The following is a 22,881-nucleotide window of genomic DNA, read 5'->3' as shown; positions in this document are numbered from 1 at the left end:
TGAGCAGGGAGCAGGAAGTGTGATCTGGGGAGAGGAGCATTTGATTTTTTTCTTTTTCCTACTTCTAGAAGCTCTTAGCACAGTGCCTTACTCATTAAATATTTGTTATCAGAAAAAGGATACAAGGTTTGTTGGGTTTTCTAATGTCACAAAACATTCTGCAAGCCAACCAGTTCACTTTGAATTACCATTATTCAAGAAAAAAACCATATTCTTATTAATATACATTAGTTGTACAGGGGGTTTTATTGTGGCATTTCTATGCATATTTACAGTGTACTTTGATTGGATTCACCCTCCCCTCTCCCTCACCGGCCACCCTTCAACTCGATTTTTGTTTTATTTTGTTTTAGAGATAGTCACCCTGCTGCCTGGCCTTCCTCCCAAAGAGTGAAATGGAATATGATAATACCGTCATTTGTACTGAGCATGCTCCATCTGAAAGGCCTTTTGTAGGCTCTCCCAGTCTCAGAGAAAGCTATTCTTTGTTAGCCATTTGTATTTTAAGATGACCTCACGGATAGGGCTTTATCTCCAAGTGGCTGAAAGGGCAGGCTATGGTCCCCAAGGCACAAGAGAAGGCTTTTTGGTGGGAGGTGAGAGCCTGTTTGCAAAAGGTGGCATTTGTAGTACCACCTTCCTTCAGGCTGCATGTCAGAAGAGTTGGCTCATGTCTGAGCTAAACACCAGCTTCCTTTGTTGGAGGGTGTCTTTATCCTAAATTCTGTGATAAAAAAGGACGGAAGGGCAGTGACAACACAAGCTGTGGCTGTGTTTTGAAGCACTTTGAGGTCTCTGACAGCTGCTGGCATCTTTGCAGAAAAAAAAACTTACGGTGGAAAGCTTAACAAAGATTAACTTTAAAATGAATTCTTAAAAAGTTTTTTCAATATATATATTTTAAAGATACTGTACAGAGTGGTTGCAGTTCCATGAGTGAGGTAATGCATACATTTCCTATCCAGCATTGTTACCCCCCTCCTTTGTTTTTCCTCTACCATCCCTCCCCACCCCACCTGCCCACCTCCTCTGCTGTTGTAAAGTCCGTTTTCAGCACAGTGATTTGTACATCTCATTGTTACAATGTGTCAACCTGTATCCTTGTTTCAGCATTTTGTTATTTCCCTCCCTCTCCCCCCCCACTTAGAAAAATGTATATACAAGAGTCAGGGCACCAATATCACATACAGGGAAAGCAGGGTTAGGTTTATTTTTAGTTGTATATAATATTACTTCATTCCTGCATCGTCTCAATAATCATTTCTTCCTTGTATTTGCCCTTTTCCTTTCCTGCTTGATGAGATTTGGCTTTGCATTCCAGGATCTTTTTGCGGTTTTTGTCCAGTTTCAGCCTGGAGATAACCACCTTGCTGGGGTGAATGCGCATGTGGACAGTGATGCCTTTGGCCTTTTCCTGCTGTACCCGTTCAATGTAGATGACATACTTCCTGTAAACCCGGACTTTGCCAGTCAGCTGACATTTATAGTGTCCGCATACAATCTGCATCTCATCATTCTTCTGGATGGGCATAGACCTCACATTGTACTACTTTTTAAAAATTTTGTTTTATTGTAAAGATGCTGTACAGAGGGGTTACAGTTATATGAGTAAGGCAATTAACTACATCATTTGTCATACTTCTGTCTCAGCTCTTTGGAAAGAGGACAAGACATAATTTTCCTGCGAATGTGGGAAGGTGCATTGAAATGACTTTTCTGGTTCGTGCTTTGATCAGAAGTGACCTCTCGTGCTTTTTTTTTTGTCGGTCATGGAGCTTAAACTCTGGGCCTAGATGCTGTCCCTCAGCTCTTCAGCTCAAGGCCAGTGCTCTACCACTTCAGCCACAGCGCCACTTCCGGTTTTCTTGTGGTTTATTGGAGATAAGAGTCTCACGGTCTTTCCTGCCCGGGCTGGCTTTGAACCGCGATCCTCAGATCTCAGCCTCCTGAGTAGCTAGGATTACAGGCGTGAGCCACCGGCGCCCGGCCCTCTCATGCTTTTAAAACGAGTTCTATGCTGCTCTCTGTGGCATCTCCCTTGGTATTTGAATCATTCACCATCGGACTCTGTTGTCAAAGCCCTTCCTCCCTTTTTTTTAAACAGAAATTTTTGTTGGTCACCTTTAAAATGGCATCAATCACTTAGTAATGGAAAAAAAGTCAGTTTAATGATCTGCTTTGAAAATAAACAGTTTAACTTGACTTTGGCATGGATAGCCTATTATCATGTGGTCACCTCATTCTATTGCAGTGACATTATCTGCTGAGGATATTATGATGGTGGAAAATATTTCAGCTTTGTTATCGGAACAATGAAGCTGTGATATTTAATTATAGAGAAGTGTGCTTCATTTGGGGAATTTGGTATGCTAACTCTCATCGTTTACTCATCAGAAGGCTACCAGCAGTAATCCACTCAGAGCACAAGATTATTTAGTGGCTCATTTAAGTTATTGATTCAATACTTTCTCAAGTCTTTTCTTCTGTAATTTTTTTAAATTGTGAAAATACTGTACAGAGGGGTTATAATTACATGGGCAAGATGAGTACATTTCTTATCAAGCATTGTAGGCTCCTCCTTTGTTTCCCCTTCCCATCCCTTTCCATTCCCCCCCTGCCCCCCCACCCAATCCTCCCCCCCAAAGTTATAAAGTTCATTTTTCGACATAACGACTTGTACATCTCATTGTTCAATGGGTCCACCTGTATCTCTATTTAAACGATTTGTTTTTTCCCTTCCCCTTCACAAATTATACCAACATCAATACAGTGAAAGCAGAGGTTATGCCGTGGGGGAGGAACATACAAAGCAACAAAGAAATCATCTTATAAATATGTTAGAAACAATCGCATGAAAGAAAAAAAACATTTGAATACATATCTTAGGGTTCATTTCCCTAAAATCAACTTATCTGACCTTTTCTGCTTGAATCAGACATATACTAGTTATTGCAAATAAGGGAAACCATGGGACCTATGTTTCTTTGGGCCTGGCTTACTTCACTTAATTTTATGTCTTCCAATAAGTTTGTTGATTAACAAGTTAACTAATTATTAATAACATCAATCAATATGCTGTAGTACTAAGAAACAGAAGATGTGTAGGATACCATCTCTGGCTAGGTTTTTTTTTACCTTTAGGAATAATGCAGCAGGAAAAGTGCTTCTAGGTGGAAATGTTAGCAAATAAGAAGTGGTTCTCTCTCTCTTCCTCCCTGTCTCCCTTTCTCTCTCTCACGCTTTGTCTCAGTATACCTTTCTTTCTCCTTTTCCTGAGCACTATTATATGTCAGACATCATGTTTCTTAGATGAATTAGAGAGATACTAGCCTCTAGGAGCTCCTCATCTCGTGAGGATGAGAAATAACAAATGGCTTGGTGCTTGCGTGTGGTCATGGATAGGAGAAAAAAGTCCTTGTGGTATATTAATGAGGATGAGCTGATCCGAAAATCAGAGAATCTTGCAATTTCTGAGCTGCAGGAAGCTCTTAAAGTAGAGTCCACCTTTGTTTGATAGAGAAGCTCCTGAACATCTGAGCATAGCCTGCCCAAGGTCACGGACCAGAACTAGAATGACAGTCCAGTCTCTTGAGTTGTCTTTTTTTTTTTTTTTCCTGCTGCATCACATTCCTCCCAACATTCTGTTTCTAGACTAGGGCCAAAGGCATTGGAATTCCACTGCAGAAGAAGTAACAGGAATCTTACTGCAGATTGAGAGATTTTATTTATTTCACAGTTTCCTTGATCTAGCCCTGTTGTAAAACTTTCACTCTTCCCTTTCGTTTATTTGAGACTGAAGAGCAGATTCCTGAGGAACCTGGCTACAGGCTGTCTGCTCAGCAGTTGGGACAGAGATACTCAGGGCTTTGGTTTTGGGACTGCTGCAATATTCTGAGTCACTCACTCAGAGAGGCCTCAGATTCACAAAAGTGCCACAGGGACCAGGAAGCAGAACTTTTGTATATACAGAGGGCTGGGAAGAATGGATTGAGGGCTACCACCAAATTCACATGGGAGCTCTGTTCTCAAACAGTATAAGAAGACAAAAATGCCCTTTGTTTTTGACAGGAGGCCATAATCAGTCTCAAGGCTGGTGACAGTTAACTGTGGAGAAATGTAGCTGAGCTTGACGTGAGCCACCATTGAGAGATTTGGGAAAATGTGATCTTCTTGCCTGGTTTGTTTTCAGTTATTCACTATTTTAATTGTCAAAAAATCATATCTGTTTATAATGGACACCATGAGGTTTTGATGTACCAATGTATCATGGTGTAGCTAAATTATAATAATTAGCATATGTGTTATGGACTACTTTCTTAGCATTGTACTTCTTTACTTTAGCTTTGTGCCTTGTGTAGGCTCTAAGTGTATGTACAACAAGCCAAAACCTCATTCCATAGACCATCTTGGTAGAAGGTGGGTCATCTGAAATAAATCACTAAAAAATGTAAAAGTTTACCATAGGTTAAAGAGTTGTGCTAGGTAAATATTTGTGTTGTTATGTTTATGAGAAACTATATGTAATATATAATATAATATATAATAATATATTAACAATATAAATAACATATAACAATATATAATATATATGCATATATTCATGCATATCATTGTAAAAAGCGAAAGGAGATGTGAATACAATACTGGTTACCCTCAGCTCATCTGATGAAAATGCATGACTTTGACACAAAAACCAATATATATATATACATATATATATATATATATGTTAAGAATAAATAAAAATGCCTTAGGGAGAAAATAAGAAAAAAGTTATGAAGAGAGACAAAAAAGATATGTCTGTCCTTTTGTCAGCATTGTTCCAAAGGTAGAATCTCTCTCTCTCTCTCTCTTTCTCTCTCTCTCTCTCTTTCTTATACACACACACACTATCCTATGTATGTCTGTGTGGTTATGTGTGTGGGTAGTGTCTGCATATGTGCACATAGAAATTATCTCATTTACAAGAAGTGGAACTGAAGAACTATCATAGTTGAACATAGCAAGCTAAGCTTCAAAAGCCAAATATCACATGTTCTCTCCCATTTGTGGATTACAGACACAAAATGATGCAGGGAATGAATATAAAAGGGAGAATGTCTAGGAGGGGCTCAGGAAGAGGGAAAAAGAGGGGATATTAAGGGTGAAAGATTCAAAGGATGTTATATATGTATACGCACATGTATATACATATATATATATATATATATATATATATATATGTTTATATACACACATAATGAAATCTACCAAATGCTGTTTGGAAAAGCAGGGAGAAGGGAGGGGAGAGATGAGTATACAGTGGATGAGGTGAATATGTTAAAAAGTGCACTGTGTGCATGTTTCATAGTGAGGAAAACTCCCTCATATTGCAAATGTATGTTAAACACAGAATAATTAAAGTTTTCAAAGGAACAGGGAAACATCCCAGATCATGGGTTGTAGCTGGATTGTCTGGAGCAAACCTGAATATAAAGTTACCATATCTCCTGGAGCCCACCGGGTGCCAGGTTGGATGAACTGCATAGATATGCTCCAGAATCCTCATGTGGCTCTTCAGGTGGCTCCTGAGCATTAGACAAGCTCATCAGTCACGCTGTCTCCATGAAGCACCACTTATTTACTTGTGGAAGTGGGTCAATGTGAGCTATGCTTCTGGGCTGTTTTTAAGATCAAAACAAATCAAGACAAAACCATGTATAGTGCATGTATAGTGTATAGTATGAAATAATTGGTATACAAAGTTTTGGGTATAAAAAATTGGTATACAAAGTAAAATGCCCCAAAGGAATGGGCCTGTGAGTACATTTCCTACAGCAAATGAATCCCTCCATTCTTGTCTTCAAATTTGCAAAATATAGAATATTAAACAGTTGAAAGTTTTTTAACTCCCTCAAATAAATGGCATTTTATATTTGTACAATGCTGATTGCTGTTATTTTTGTATTTCATGAACTAATTATGTTACCTGATATATTACTCTTATGTTTAATTTTTTAACCTATTCAAATACTTACCAATCTAAAATACCCTGAAGAACTCACAGTTCAAGAGGGATAAAATGTAGGGCTCATTACTTCCCCTTTCATGGAAGATAGTAATGGTTATACAGGTGTCCAAAGTGGGTAGTAGTAATTCTTCTTATTGCCCATCACTTTTTCTCATAGGAAGGTACATTTTCGCGTATACATAAATATTATGTACTTAATGTATGCATTTATTTTTCCTAATGATGTGAATTCACTAGGATCCTTAGTTAGGTGACACTTTGGATTTTGGCATTTTTCTCACCCACCAATTACTGCTTACATACACTAATTGTTACTTTCATACTAATTCAACCAGGAAATTACTTTCAAAAACACACCTTAATGCTCCTGGAGATTTTTAAACCTCCAATAGACATCCAATTACCTTGATTCTATGCCTCCATCAGAAAGAATGACATCGCTCCATTTTTTAGGAAATGGAAAGACTTGGAAAAAATTATATTAAGTAAGAAGTAAGCCAGGCCCAAAGAAACATAGGTCTCATGGTTGTCCTTATTTGCAATAACTAGTACATGTCTAGGACAAACAAAAAAAGTCAAAAGCTATGTACATATGACCAGATAAGATGATGTTAAGAGAAATGAACCCCAAGACAGGGACACAGTGGTTTTTTCTTTCTTGCTATTGTTTCTAAGGTACTTATAATGCACTACGTGATTCTCTGGTTTCTTTTGTATGTAGGTTTCTTTTGTATGTATGGTTTGTTTTGTATGTAGGTATAACCCCTATTTTCACTGTATATGATTCTACTGCCCTTCATCTTGTATATACATTTTTATAATTTGGGGAGGGGAAGGGATATAACAAAATGCTTAAAAAGGATACAGGTTGACCCATTGTAACAATGAGATGTACAAGACACTATGTTGAAAATAAACTTTACAATTTTGAGGGGGGGAGGGAGGAGTTGGGGAGGTGGTAAAGGAAGGGATGGTAGGGAAAAAACAAGGGAGGAGGTAACAATGCTCGATAGGAAGTGTACTCATCTTACTCATGTAACTGTAACCCCTCTGTGCAGTATTTTTACAATAAAACACATGGAAAGAAAAAAAATGCCATTTTGTATTGGCATCATCATTCTATAACATGTTTGAAGTAACATCCTGTGACTTGTGAATATTCTCTCATGCACAATTACCTACATCTTAGCCTTTGTTTTATCTGTAGCAGCAGAGCAGAGGAGGGGGTTGAGTGCTAGACTGTCTGAATGCCTTTTGGAGATAAAATTGGACTCTCCACTGAAGTGAGATTCAATACACTTAGGAAAAAAGAACCACATGAGCTGGCTGAGGTCCTCTGTTTCTGGGCCGACTTCCTTTGTGACTACATTCTCACTGATGTTCCTTCTCTAAGCCAAAGAATTTTCTTTTGTGAGGGTTGATATTTTCTACCTGCCTGTTTACAAATAGCATTTTTAAAAATTCAATTTAATATATATTATTTAAATATCTATTATATATATCCAGAATACAAGAATACAAACTCCAATGTTTTTATTATATTTTTCCTAGGGTTATTATTTTCATCTTGAGAACAAATTAATAAAAACAAATATATTCATATCTGCATGTAAACTTAATGTTATTTCAGTAAAGAAATTATATTCCTGGATATATATTTTTAATTTTATGTAAAGATGCTGTCAAACATTTTTACCCACTCCTTTGTTTTTCTCCTATTATTCCTTCCCTCCTGGCTACATTTTTTTGAACCTAACCCATATATATGACCAACAGGTTTTCCTATGCTTTCTCTTTAAGCTCAATTTTCACTTTTAGTTAGTCTCAGTACGCATAGAAAGAGGCACAGTTTTGCAATTTTTGTAATGGTAAAAACTTTGAAGTTAGGATTGAGCAAGAGAAATGAACTGTGTTTCACAACAAAATGTTATTCAGTGTGACGTATTTAAATGAGCAATAGGTAAGTGCCCTAGTCCCTTGGTATGAAAGGAAATCCTCACAAACCCGTATGTTATCTTATAATTGACGGAGTTTGGTTTGGCAATTATGTTTCCCCAGAATAACAGTCTGCCTTCCCTGAGTGTCTTTTTTCCTTTTTTTTTTTTTTTTTTGGCAGTTCTTATTCTGGCAAATTTTTTGGAAGTTCTTCTGTAATTCTTGGAGTACACCTTCAGTAATGTGCTCAGTATGATTAAGAGACACATCTCGGCTAGACAATTTAATGCATGTCTGGTGGGAAAATCCAGTCTGGCTAGAAGTTATTGGCAAGCTATTGTCTATTACCAGAAAGTAAAAAGAGTGAATAAGAAATTTCCCAACAACTTACCCAGCCTCTTATTTTATTTAATTTTTTGAATGAACAGGGCAAAATAGGTTTTTCACATATAATCTAGGAGCCTCTTTTGTGTTTTGCCTTAGTATGTTATCTGACTTTCCAGAATAATGTTGGCTAGGAGTGGTGGAAGGGAAGCTCCTTAACTTATGCATCACCCTATGGGGAAACTTTTCCTCTAAAATGCTCCTAAGTCTTAGAAGACCCTTTTCGGCTCCCTGAAACCAAAGTATTGGGCTTCTGCACCAGCTGAACTCTTACACTGACACCACTTCAGGGGTTCATGCAGCTTGTGTCCCAGCTGAGTGATAGCAGAGAAGGAAAATCTGATCTCATCTTTGGTTAGGTGACACTGTAAATTCTGGTACTTCCCCAATCTACCTCATGTGTCCTGTCCAAGATTTTTTTTTTTTTTTTGCCAGTCCTGGGCCCTGAACTCTGGGCTTGGGTGCTGTCTGTAAGTTTCTTTTGCTCAAAGCTAGCACCCTACCAATTAAGCCACAGCACGACTTCCTGCTTTTTCTGTGTTTAATTGGAGATAAGAGTGTATTGGACTTTCCTGACTGGGCTGGCTTCGAACCGTGATCCTCAGATCTCAGCTTCCTGTGTAGCTAGGATTACAGGCGTGAGCCACTAGTGCCTGGCCCAAGATCATTTTATTACCTGCAGTTGATGGAAATTAGAATAGAGTGTGCTTTCAGTATCTTACCTGGAAACAGAATCCTTTGATACTTTTTAAAGTAAGATAATTTTTATTTCTGCCATTTTCTTTTAGCTCTTCAAGTTGTGAGGGAAAAGATTTTAATTCCGAGAAGAGTAAAAGACATGTTGGGAAAGAAATTTCCTTCCTCTTGCATTTCCTTTTGTGGATAAGCTTGTGGAGAAAGCGAGGCCTTCAATATTACATGTATTGAGATTAGAGTCAAATAGAACTTAAGAGGACTCAGACTAAAGAGTCACTTCCTGCCACATATGCCTAGAAAGATGAGATTATTTTTCCCTTGCTTTCAAATGAAATCTTTGGTGACTGCCATCCTGATGTGATCATCTCTGATTTAACAAAAAAATGCCAGTCATGTTATTCTAGCAAATCACAGCTATCCTTTGGCTATTATCTATATTCTTATAATAATCTAATGCCAGCTTGCTTTTCTTCTTTTCTTTTTAAATCGACAAAAAATACATCTGAGTATCATGTGCAATTTGCTCACGGTTGGTACTCCATCACTTGAACCACCACTTCAGCTTGGCTTTTTTTGTTAGTTTCATAAGAAAAACTATGCAGGAACTCTTGAGTTTCTGGTTTAGTCTCACACCTGTTTGAATGTATAACTCCCAAATTAACTGACTTGTTAACAATTCCCTTGTTTATTGCAGCATTATTCATAATAGCCAAACTATGGAAATGGGCTAGATGCCCTATAACTGATGAATGGATTAAGAAGAGTAGCATATATACAGAACAGTATTATTCTTCCATAAGAAGAATGAAATTACCACATTTGCAGGGCAATGGATAAAACTGGAAACCATTATGCTAAGTGAAATAAACCAAGTTCAGAAGAGTAAAGGTCAAATGTTCTCTTACAAGAGGACATTAGACCTAAAAGGTAAACATATACATAAGTACATATAAGTTCATACCTTGTACCTAGTAACAAGATGTCATAATGAAATTCCCTGAACACTTAATAATAGAAAGTGAGGGAAAGGTGAAAGAGAGAATAATCAATGGTGTTAATAAACCTGATTAATGTAATAGATGCATATGTGAAATACCATGTTGAAGCTTCTTTTAAACAATCAACATACATGGAAAAATAATGAATGACAAGAATGTAAAAAAAACTGAACAAGAGAGTTATTAGAGGGAGGGAGGGCTAACAGTAAGGGTTTGATATACAGATATGAAAATACAATAAAGAAATACATTTTTTAAAAAAAGGAACAGTTTGAAGTATCTCAAGGTACCTCAGGCATGATAAGCTTCCCACTGCTGAGTTGGAAATTCCAGTTTTGCAAAATGGAGCCCATGACTGTGAAATTCAGACCCATCATTTACTCAGTACTTGCCCTCTAGATGGTGAACAACTGGAGGCTGAACAACTGGTAGAGCCCAATTTCCCTGGAGTATTTCATCCTGATGATATCATAAAATGCTGGGAACAGATATAATAAAAAAGGAACAGGTATTATATTACATGAATGTGAAATAGATTTCTATTTATTTCATTATTTCTTGTTGTTGGTCATGGGGCCTGAACCCTGGGCCTGGCTGCTAACCATCCCTCAGCTCTTCAGCTTAAGGCTAGCTGAGCCATAACACCACTTCTGGCCTTTTCTGCTCATGTGGTGCTGAGGAATCAAACCCAGGGCCTCATGCATGCAAGGCAAGCGCTCTACCACTGAGCCACCTTCCCAGCCCTGAACTAGATTTCTTAATGTGTGGATTGTTTAGTTATTCCGTGTCCTAATAAATAAAATTGCTATTACATAAATGAAAGCCCCAACTCTGCAGTTCCTTTCCCTCAGACACTGGGTCTAGCCTACCACTTTACAATAGTAAGTGAACTTCTATCATCATTTCTCTTATGCTGCTTTTCTTTCCCATTCTATTTTTGCCAATACATTGTTTTTGAATAAAAGTCACATATAGAGCATATCCTTTTCTCTTGGAGTGCAATAAAAACATCTGAGAACTATGCAGACCTGTAACAAGGCATTACCGAATACATGAGAAGAAAAAGATGATCATAGAGAGAAATTACAGTGATTCTTACTGTAAAGTCCGTCATGACCATGACTTGTATTGTAACATAATTGTTTGACTAGCATAGGAAGTTTGGAATCTAATGAAATAAAATTCAGACAGGAAAATTCTTTCCGGATTAGAAGTCATTTTTCTGTGTTAACATGACTTTCTGCATAATTGGTTGCTAAATATGTAATATAACTTGACTGAATAGTTTCTCTGAGGGGTGTTATTTTATTTATTTACTATTACTATTATATTTTTACAGTCCTGGGGATTAAACCCAGGGCCCAGGACCTTGTACATTGGAGGTAAATCGCTACATTCCCAGTTCAGTTCCTTGAACTCTTTTTATTTTTAATTCATTGGTGAAAACATTTATAAAAGAAATTACCAAAGGACCTGAGTATATCTTCTTCTTAGACTAAACTGTTAGGGAAAGCAAGTGGACAAAAGAAGAGAAAGAAGGCAGAGACCTTAACAAACCACAAACCCTCCTAGGTGTTATATGAAGTCTCTCTGCAGCTAAAATGAAAGCTTGTTCTGGTCTGTTAAGATCTCTTCCTTCTTTCTCTCCTTTTCTACTCCATCTTTTCCTAACATTAGCAAATTAGGGCACTGACAAAATGCTGTTTGAAGTCACTCTAAAATATTTTATTTTTTCTGGAACTGTGGCATGAACTCAGGTCCATGAACCTGCTAGGACAGTGCTTTATCGCTTGAGTTGTGCTTCTGGCCCTTTTTGGCCCTAGTTACTTTTCAGATATAGTTTCTTTCTCAGAGACAGCCTCGGACTAAAGTGCCCTTACTTAGCTAGCATCATGTGTGCCATCACACATGGCTTTTTGCTGAGATGGAAGTCTCATTTATGTTGTTACATAAGAGTGAACTTGATATCGATACCAGACAAAGCTACGAGATCTCTGAACTGAGAGAGGGTCAGCATATGGCAAAGACAGTCTCTGTGTCTATTGAAGAGAAAAGAAGACCAGCAACTTAGATTTTTAGAAACTGGAAAACACCAGGAGAAATATCAACTCCATACTTCTTTTTAAAGGCATGGCTGATTATGACATTTTTAGGAGCTTTGTAAGGAGGAACTAGAAACTACATTAGAACAAACTAAAATATTTGAAATGAACTTCAAAATACATGCCTGAAACAACATTTTTAGGCAAATTTATGCAGTCTTCCACCTATAATATGGTTTTAGTCACTTAAATTTGTTTATGTTATCTTTCATAAGATTGGATTCCTGCTACTGTTATTACAGTTGTCTAGCTGAATGTGCACCCTCTATAGTTTTCAAGAAGGTTTCTGAAATGGAACAAATGGAACAAAATCAAGCAGATTGTGCTCAGAAAATGTTGATTTTAGCAGGGGTTAGCTCTTTTTGAGGTATTACAAGATGCAACTATAACAAATAGGTTCTATCTATATGCTGACAATTACCATATTAATATCATCAGTCAGACAAAGTTCTAGACTGTATACTCAATCTCCTCTGCAGTATCTTCACTAGGCTTTCTGATTTCCAATTATCTATAAATAATGTGTAATTATCCCCATAATTCTTCTACCCAGAGTTTTCTATATCAGCGTCTTAGCTGGCAATAATTCCATCTTTTTCTGGGTGTCTGTGGGTCACTTCTACTCTGAAGGCTGAGATATGAGGATCACAGTTCCAAGATAGCTTGAGCAGAAAAATCCTGGAGACTCAAGCTCCAATTAACTAGCAAAAAGGCTCTGCTAGAGCGAAAAAGCTGAATAAAAGGCTCTGAGTTCAAGCCCTTGTATTCACCAAATAAATAGCATTTTTTTGATCACTCAGGTCTCAAACTTTGAAACTCTTTATCTCTTTTCTTTGCTTCTCATGTTATAATCAATTCATCAGGAATCCCTGTTGGCTGTATATTTAGTATTTGGAATATTTCCAGAATTTAGTTACTTTCCCACATTTGTTCCATCATTACTGTAGTCCAGGTCACCGTCATCTGTCTCTAGACAATCACAGTCATCACTGAATTGTCTCTGTTTATTCTTGCCTCTTTGAATCAAATCTGATTGCTTGAAAATTTCAGCAGGGTAGTCAAGATAATTCTTTCATATGAAAGTCAGATCATGTTGATTTTAAGTTACAATTATTGTTTTTATACTTACATATGCTCAGTAAGGGCATCACTAATGGGCAATTTTGTTCATTTATGCATCATTAGCACATTAATGTATCATATTGCCTCTTCAATGACTGAACAAATAAATCCTCATGCTTAGAACAGAATACTGATACTTAGAAACAGCAACTTATTTTCTCAATATCTCTCACAAAGCAGAAGAATTTAGCCCAGGTCTTTGAATTCCATTCTGACATTACCATCGCTGTTTTCTTAAGGATGCAATACTGAATGGCAGAAGTCTTGAGTGACAGCTAAACTAAAATTGTCAAGCTGAATAAATCCAGTGATGTTTCCCTAATCTTTCCCAAATCTCTAATATCAGCAACATAAATGACTAAAATGTCATTTGTAGATGTCTGTAGGATGATCTGCTTCTCAGATTAGTGGCTGGCCAGAACTAATGGTCTTGTTAAGGGGACAAAGTTTCCCAGGACTGGTCATTAATTGGTGACATTTGTCTTGGTTGATGCCCTCATTGGTGATAAACACAAATGTAGTTGTTTGGTAAACTGTGTATGATATTTATTTACTTATTTATTCTATATATTTTACCAAATCAAACCCACATCCAAAGTAGTAATATGATTTCTTAGGTTTTATAATAAACATACATATAAAACTACATAGCTCCTTAGGTTTGAACTGTGTGTGTGTGTGTGTGTGTGTGTGTGTGTGTGTGTGTGCGTGTTTCAAATAATTGTGATTATTCTACCTAAAATTTAAAAAAAGTCTCAAAATACACATATTCCTAGTCCCAATTGCCCCTTAATTCCAGAGTTTTATTTTTTTTAAATGGTTCCATACAAGCCAGGCACCAGTGGCTCACACCTGTAACCCTCGCTTCTCAGGAGGCTGAGATCTGAGGACTGGAGTTCAAAGACAGCTAGAGCAGAAAAGTCCATGAGACTCTTATCTCCAATAAACTTCTTAGAAAACTGGAAGTGGCACTGTGGCTCAAGTGCCTTGAGCTGAAGAGCTGAGGGACAGCGCCCAGGCCCAGAGTTAAAGCCCAAGATTGACAAAAAAATAAAAAGGTCCCATATAGATCCTTCCCTCCCCTCTCTTCTCCAGCTTCCTTCCATCCTTTCCCCTCCCTCCCTCTTTTCTCTCTCAAAAACCTTCTTATCTGACCTCTTTGAAGATGCAGTTTACTCATGAGAAGCCTCACTTGGCTGTTGTTCGGAAAGGACCATTTTTTTCTTTCATTCCAGAAATTTCTGGTGATACTGTTGTTTGCTTTTATTTATTTATTTTTATTGTGAAAATACCGTATAGAGGGGTTACAATTACATGGGCAAGGCAATGAGTACATTTCTTATCAAGCATTGTCCTTTGTTTCCCCTTCCCATCCCTTCCCATCTCTGCCCCCGCCCTCCGCACACTCCCCTTCCATCCAAAGTTGTAAAGTTCGTTTTTTAGTATGTCTTGTCATCTAATTGTTGCAATGGGTCCACCTGTATCCCTATTTAAACAATTTGTTTTTTCCCTTCCCCTCCATAAAGTATACCAACATCAAATACAGTGAAAACAGGGGTTATACCGTTGGGGAGGGACATACAAAGCAACAAAGAAATCATCTTATAAATATGTTAGAAACAATCGCATTTGAATCCTTATCTTGGAGTTCGTTTTGCCTAACATCAACTATCTGACCGTTTCTTCTTGACTCAGACATATACTAGTAATTGCAAATAAGGGAAACCATGGGACCTATGTTTCTTTGTGCCTGGCTTACTTCACTTAATATAATTTTTTCCAAGTCTTTCCATTTCCTAACAAATGGGGCAATGTCATTCTTTCTGATGGAGGCATACAATTCCATTGTGTATATATGCCACATTTTCTTGATCCATTCATGTACTGAGGGGCATCTGCTAAGACTATTTTATTATCTGTGGGTCTTCCTTTGTTTCCTTATTGGTCTCATATGGTCACAGGCTTTTCAGGTGCTCACTGCATTGTAAACTTCTTGGGGTCATTGATCTTGTAATTTATATCCTTTAGTATTTACTTTTCATACATTAGTTTGGTTTAGAGAGCAAAAAGCTCTTTAACACTTGCTGTCTCTGTGGTCGATTATTTGGTAACAAACCACTGCAAAACTCAGTGGTTAAAATAACCATAATACTTTCTTCAAGGTTTGGAGATGAGGAGCTTGGGATAAGATTAACTTCATGGTGTATCTTTCATCCTCATGAGGCCGGTGGAAGCTGGGAGGTGGACTTTCAGGACTGTCAGGCACATTGGCACTTTTTGGTATTACCAAAAAAAGGGGAAATCTTCCCATCCTGTCCATGTGTCTTGGGTTTCATAAAGTGTTTCATCTTAGGGAAAAATCACACATCTTGCATATGATCATATTTCAACCCTGTTGGTCAGAGCAGTTACAAGGCCCTCCGGATTGAAAGGAGTAGAGAAATAGACTACAGTTCTTGATGAGAAAGGGTAAGGCCACATGACTAGAGCTCATACAGGATGGGAGATGGGAAAGTTATCTTTCAAAAGTAGAATCTCACTTATCCTGCAGAAGTTGTTTCATGACTTTTATTTTTTAATTGGTTTGATAAAATGTATCATATGTAAATAAAAAAGACCTATTTTAGAATGTCTCAAAATGAACATCATTGTAGACCAAGGAACCAGAAAGTCTGTAGACTTTTTTGTTTTGTGTGTAAAATTAAGTTCACATGTGGTTTCACTCTAATGAATATGAACTGATATGCAATGGTGTGAAGGTGAATGGTACTTTGATTAGCGCAGTACAATAAATCATTTCATTACACAAGCTTTTGTTGTACCAAATATAGCAATGACACCATGTTCTCTCTGGTACTGTCCAAGCATTTAGTTTCAAGTCCACTTTATTTGAACTATGTATAAAAAATGGAAAAGACCTAGAAAAGATATATTGAGTAAGTCTGGCCCAGTAACTAAATACGTTGTGTGGTGTGCAAGTGCAAGTGCATACAAATGTATCAAGTGAAATATGTTAGATTCAAGGGAAAATGCAAATAGAATAACTCTTTGGAAAGGCAGAGTCAAAGTTCAACAAAGTAATTATGAGGAAGCAGGTACTTGAAAGGGACAGAACAGACTCTAGAGCAAAAGGGTAAACAACTGAAGGGGAGAAGAGGAGGAGAACACAGTCAAGAATTCGTTGTGTATCCCACAACATTAAGAAGAGGGAGGGAAGGTGTGAGTAGGGAGTAGGGAGCAATGGGTAGAATGATGCAAAGGGTGACATTGATCAAGATGCACTGTCTTCATAAACTGCTTGGTTAAATGGCAACTCCTTTGTACAACTTGACTATAATAAAAAATATAATAAAGAAAATAAGTCATTCTGGACTATTCTAATTTATCTCTCCAGTTTCACGTGTTAGCAATATGTTCCATAGAGTTCTGGAAATCAGCTTACAAAACAAGCATGAAAATGAATTACATTTTAGTTATTTATTCACTTGGTTGTTATTATTAAAATTATATGTATCTATTATATATCTATAAGTATGTATTATGCTTAAAATTCTTCAAATATTATACTAGGTAAAAGATGATTTTTGATTAAAACAAAATGAATATTTAACTCTAGAAATTAAGGTCACAATTACAATTCCAAGTATGTGTTTGTCTGTGTACATGTTCAAATTTATATGTATAAAGATTTGGGTCAAGGTTATTACTGTAGATACACAGAGAACTAGACACTCTGTCTAAAAGTAAAATGTTGGTATTATATCCTTGGGTTTTATTCTACCTTCTAAATTGGAACGCCTTATTCATCTCTCTTCTCTTTTTCCCCTCAGACTTCAGCAATGGTGTCTAATACATTTTGAGTGTTCAACCATTTGCAGTGGAGTTTCTAAGTAAATGGAACTACTCTCCTCCCTGTTAAACTGATCTTGGTTTGACCACAGTGGAAATATGAAGTCAAACAGGCTACTTCAACTTCTCAGAACCTCGAGGAAAACCTGGGGGCCTGTTAGGTTTGTGTGTCCAATTGCATTTTGGGTCATTCTCACTGTGTCTGAATTTACCACCTTAAGCTTCTGTTACTTCCACTCATTTACCTGCATCTTAAGGAACTGCAGATATTTAAAATAACAAAAACAAACAAAAAACCTCTTTCAAAGGTCTTGGAATAAAATACCTTTCTCTCAAATGTTACTGAATATGGAATGAATCAGAAACATGTGTATTAAATTTCCCTGAAAATTTCTTTGGTTATAAAAATTAAGGGGAAAATGTTTGGCTAGATATATTGTAGGAGATGCCAAACCCAAATGGTTTGAAAAATGTGTGTGCTGGTTAGATAAACAAACAAATAAAATATATAAACAAACGTTAGTCCCTTCTTGCCTTGCAAAACCATACACACACACACACACACACACACACACACACACACACACACACACACACACACACACACACACACACACTGTATGATTCTCAGGTTAGTTTGAAGCCAGGTTTTATAAAGTGCTTTGAGAACTTTATAATTTCTTTGTCTTGTCCTGGGAGACAAAGAGTTATCTGGATAAATACTTCTGAGAATGCATATAAGCAATGTTGATGTTTCTCAACGTATTAAAAAATGGGTAGAATGAGGTAAGAGGTAAGATTTATTTCATTTCTGAATGTTAATGGAAAATTTCTTCTCAAATAATTCTGCCATAAGAGAAGCTGCTGATTTATCCAGCTTAAACTATTCATAAAATATTCAAAAATTAAACCTGGTACAAGTATAAGGAGAAAAATCTCTTTATCCTTGAAACAAACCTGAGAGTAATTGAGTAACCCAAATAGCTATTACTTGGTGAAAAGGAAGCAGGTGAGGATCAAAATAAACTTCATTACAATGATTGTTATCAGCCTTTTCATCTTCTACATCAAAACACATCAACATACTGCCTAAACAGGTATGCCCTTTTGCCCTGCACAATTTAAAGAGAATTACAAGGAAATGGTTTGTGGTAATTAGATAGACACTGGATATGTGTACCCCAGAATACTGCTCAGAACAGCCAAAGAAAGATGTTAAGAAAATTGATGGCTGTTACAAATATTTCTGTCAGTGACTCTCACACTTAAGGGTCAATTCTTAGAAAAGTGATTAAAAATAGTACTGTGAAAATTTCCTCCCTTGATCAGAGAGTTTTGCCTTCAAGGGCTAGGAATACATATTAAAATAAGATTCAGGTCGATTTTGATGAAGCTATGCAGGTAGCAAAAATGAAGACTCAGAAATCAGAAGAGAAAGTCTTTTGAAGTTGGCATTGGGAAGAAGAATTTGAGAACTTTTCTCTAAGACATGGGGAGAAAGGCACAACGGCTACTCTATTAATAGAGACGCTATTTTAAAATTTCAATGGTTAAGGCACTGGTGGTCCAGACCTGTAATCCTAGCTACTCAGGAGGCTGAGATCCGAGGATAGTGATTGCAAGCCAGCCTGAGCAGAAAAGCCTATGAAACCCTTATCTCCAACTAACCACTAAAAAATAAAAATTTCTGGAAGTGGAACTGTGGCTCCACGTGTTAGAGCACTAGCCTTAAGCAATAAAAGCTTAAGAATAGTGCTCAGTACCTGAGTTCAAACCCCAGGACTAGCGCGCGCACGTGCGTGCACGTGCACGCACACACACACACACACAAACACACACACACACACACACACACACACAAAATTGTAATGGCTTTCGAGATATATCTTTCTTCCAATACATATTTTCAGTGTCAAATATATTCTGAAAACATAAAAATTCCTTCATGTACTTTTTTTTCAGGGTGGGAGTACTTCAAATTTTTTGCTTGGCTTTTTCACTCAAGGTTGGGCACAGATCCACTGTTGGATTCCTACTGGGTAACTGGAAATAAGAGCCTCAATGACTTTTCTGCTCTTGCTGGCAGATCCTCAGATCTCAGCCTCCTGAGGATCTCAACCTCCTAGGATTACAAGTATGAGCCACTGGTGCCTAGCTCCCTCAGTATCTTATATGGTATTTGAAATCATGCAATCAATAGCTTGAATATCAAATAGTCGTAATGTCAAGGAGACAGACTTTTAAAAACAGTGGTGATGAAATCTGTTCAGCAGTGACCTTTGGTAATAATTTAAAGGAGTAGAAGGAATAGGGACTTGCTCAGGGATTCCCTAGGAAAGAAGGCAGACCTTGAAGCAGAAGTAGGACTGCTGCTGCCGAATGGAATGGGTCAGGACAAGTCGGAGGGAAAAAGATGAAAGAACACTAAACAAGAGTGGGTTTTAAAGGATGGCAGACTCTGGCTTGTGTGTGGAGCAAGTGGTGGGGGAAACCATTAGAGGGTTTAAATCAAAGATGAAGTACATAGCATGTTCGCATCATAAGGGAAGTGGGAATTTAAACACCAATTCAGTGATTTAGTCCATAGCATGCATAGACTCGGCAGTAAAATATTTATATTGGTAGGATTTGGAGATGGATGGTATTCAAAGAGCACAAGGATTGGACAAAACATTTAAAGCTTATCTTCACAATATGTAAAAAATATATATTGGGATTATATACATTGTTTAGATTCTTCAAAATTATTGCACCAAATAGTCAATATCTGCCTCGAGTTCCAGGAAGTTTAAAGCATATACAAATGGTGTGTTTTCACTTAGCAATAAAGGAAAAAAGTATTAGAAAGGTGTTTGTGAACCCCAAGTTGAAATAAAGTGAGCACATGTGGGGCTACTGAAATATTCCTGTTCCAAAGATTTAGATTTAAATCTAAGACTTATTAAAATAAACTCAATAGTAATAGTATAAACAACATACCAGGGTATCAAAGAAGTTGTGAACACCATGTAGAATATATAAGAATAATGCATTAGAATAATAAAAGTATCCCTAGCTTTCCCAACATAATAAATTTCAGTATTTCCGAAGTATAGTTTATATTTCAGAGTATAATGTCAGGGGGATGCTTGTTTTCCGGTTTTCTAGGTTGAAATTGGACCCATGAGATACATGATGATGTTTCAATTAATAGATAGGAAGCTTGTTGGAATGAAACTCAATATATGAATATGAGTTAAGGCCAGAGTAAGTCACATGAGGGCTCTAATACATGTTTTCTTTCTCCTCAACATCTCTGATTTCATCTCCCTTATAGCTAATTAACAATGCCAAGGAAATTTTTCTGTCAATGAGCTGTCATCTATCATCAGAAAAATATATATTTAAATATTTGTCTATGACAGATATGTATTTTTTTTCTTAGCATTGATCTGGATTTCTTCTATGTACATTATTTTGGGGTTGAAGAAAAGGGTATTAAAGATGTTGACCATAACAATGAGGCTATTGGATGTTGAAGATTTTGCAACAGATTTAACATTATTCTAGCTCAAGAAAAATTAAAATATCATTTAGCATTATTTTATAAAGGGTCATAAGAATAAGAAACAGAGATTATTTGAGAACAAAATGTCAGAAGTAAAAAAGATTAGACTAATTTTCCAGATGAAGAAATAAAATAAAGCTTGTTGTCTTGCCAATTGCATATGGCTGACCAGTGTCAGGTCTGGGTCAAGTCTGCTTATCTTATTTTCAGCATCGGGCTCTGGAATGTTCTACAAGATCAGAGCTCTGAAAAGCATCAACTAAGAACTGGTAGATGTTATGATTCATTATCAAAAGCCCTTAAACTAAAGTGACCTGTCCAGCTCCACACATGCATTTAATATAAAATAGGGTCATGAATGTAAGAATGGGAAAGGGCCATGGCGAAGGTAGTCCAACTCTCACGTTTAGATAAGAAACATGTTCAGTAAGACTTTCATGTTCCAGCTGAATTCTGGATTTAGTTAGTTTCTTTTTAAAGTGGACATAACTTTCTAACAGTACTCTTCTGTACATGATTAGAGCCTAGATTTGTTTGACATGAGTTTTTGAATTATGCCAGTTTATCTTCATTGCTATTAAAACAAAAATGTCTGTTTTGTAATTTTTTTTAAAGTCAGGTTTTTCTGGTAGCAATCTCAGAATCCTGACTGTGAGCCACTTCTACCACTTTAGCCAACCAGCCATTTAAAACATAAACTTTGGGATTAGAAAAATAAAGAAGCCAAAGGAAAAGAAGCAATATTTGGTTGGGTTGGCTGGGCTTTTTTTGCTTCTTGAGCATTCAAGTGGGCAATTTGTAAAATTTTACTTGCTTTGATCTTAACGGCCCACACTACCAAGTTGCAGGCACAAATGATTTGTCCATCCCTCCATCCACAGACTTTGAAGGACATAGAAAAAAATCTAGTCTATTGTGAACTTTGCAACAGAAAGTGCCTAGAATTATTGCTGCTGCTAACTTGGACCATATAAGACAAGGAAGCTCCAGCCAGAGCTGCCCAAGCCACCCACCCTGCCAGAACTCCAGGTCCTGCCAACATCATTTTCTGAATGATGAATCTCCCCAGGCGTGTCCACTGGCACACCCTAGGAAGATTAGGAACACCCAATCAGGGATCAATTAATAGAGGAAAAGAACCCAAGACAGTTTTCTATTTTACTTGGCATGATGGATGATAACCACGAAATGGCCCTGGTTATTTTGTGAATCAGATTGCTGTCAAATCCATGTATTTTTTTTTTATTTGGATACACTTCAATGACTGTACTGTTCTTTGCTAAGAACCGTTTGATGTTTAAAAAACTTGAAGTCATTCAGACTACTTTCTCTCCCTATTTTCATGTAAGAGTTTGCATTTTCTCCACCACAAAGAGAATGCCAAGAGCTCTGAGTTCACTTTGAAAGCCCAAACCCACACATTCTAGATTCTCAGCAAGGCCAGACACGTTCTCCAGAGCTCCAGATCTTGCATCAAATGGGACAGTATTATGTCATAATGAGAGTATATATTGCAGGGTGATCACCTACATTCAAATCTCTTGGCTGAAAATTGTTTTGTTATATTAAGTTTTAGTTTACTTGATCTTCCAGTGGGACAATAAGAATACTAACTTCCTTGTAATACTGTATGTAGAGCATTGTGAAGCTCGACATGTTTGCAAGAAAATTGGAAGAACATTATTTTTGGTAAGGTTAGTTTTCAGGGGGCATTTCTTTTCATTATTAATAAAGAGAAAATACCTTTAATCAAAGAACCAAATAAATAATTATGCAATGTCACACATTTTGCAAGCATGAAATTAAACTGTACACAATCTGTCTCTTGAATTCTTTAATGAGAAAGCGTTCTTGTACATTCCAAAATCAGATTCTCTCTTTAATTCCAGGACTTCATATATGTCTTAATATGTAGTCTACCCAAAGTGGGGATTCTACTTTGGAGCAGTCTAGTTTGTTTAAGGGTGTAGTGAGAAGAGGGTTATGAAACCCGGAAAGTGCTATGTTACCATAAACAATCTGGACACCCTCAGAATTTACAGCAGCAGCACCCATCTGTTGAGACATAGATTCAATTCTATTGAGAATGAAGCGTGACAATTATTGTGAATGATGGGGCAAGTGAGAAGTTCCCTACCTCTACTCTATCATATTTCATATTTATATCCAATGCATGAGGTAGATATTACTCAGTTTTCCAGATGAAGAGACACATTCTGAGTTTTAATAACTCAAATT

General features: G+C 37.0%; 1 protein-coding gene across 1 annotated transcript; it reads right to left on the bottom strand.

Moving 5' to 3' along the window:
* Positions 1-1,234: 1,234 nt before the first annotated feature.
* On the bottom strand, positions 1,235-22,299 carry LOC122102285 (60S ribosomal protein L26-like). Its single transcript, XM_042672903.1, has 5 exons — positions 22,225-22,299; positions 21,657-21,731; positions 13,068-13,161; positions 1,641-1,751; positions 1,235-1,548 (listed from the first exon to the last, which is right to left on the bottom strand). The coding sequence occupies exons 1-5, from the start codon at positions 22,297-22,299 to the stop codon at positions 1,235-1,237; spliced, it is 669 nt and encodes a 222-aa protein (XP_042528837.1).
* Positions 22,300-22,881: the final 582 nt, after the last annotated feature.

The sequence above is a fragment of the Dipodomys spectabilis genome, unplaced genomic scaffold (assembly GCF_019054845.1).
Source record: "Dipodomys spectabilis isolate Male_0828 unplaced genomic scaffold, ASM1905484v1 ptg000783l, whole genome shotgun sequence".
NCBI classification, from domain to species: domain Eukaryota; kingdom Metazoa; phylum Chordata; class Mammalia; order Rodentia; family Heteromyidae; genus Dipodomys; species Dipodomys spectabilis.
Note: the sequence above shows the minus strand (reverse complement) of the source record. Positions and strands in the feature narration are given on the sequence as shown.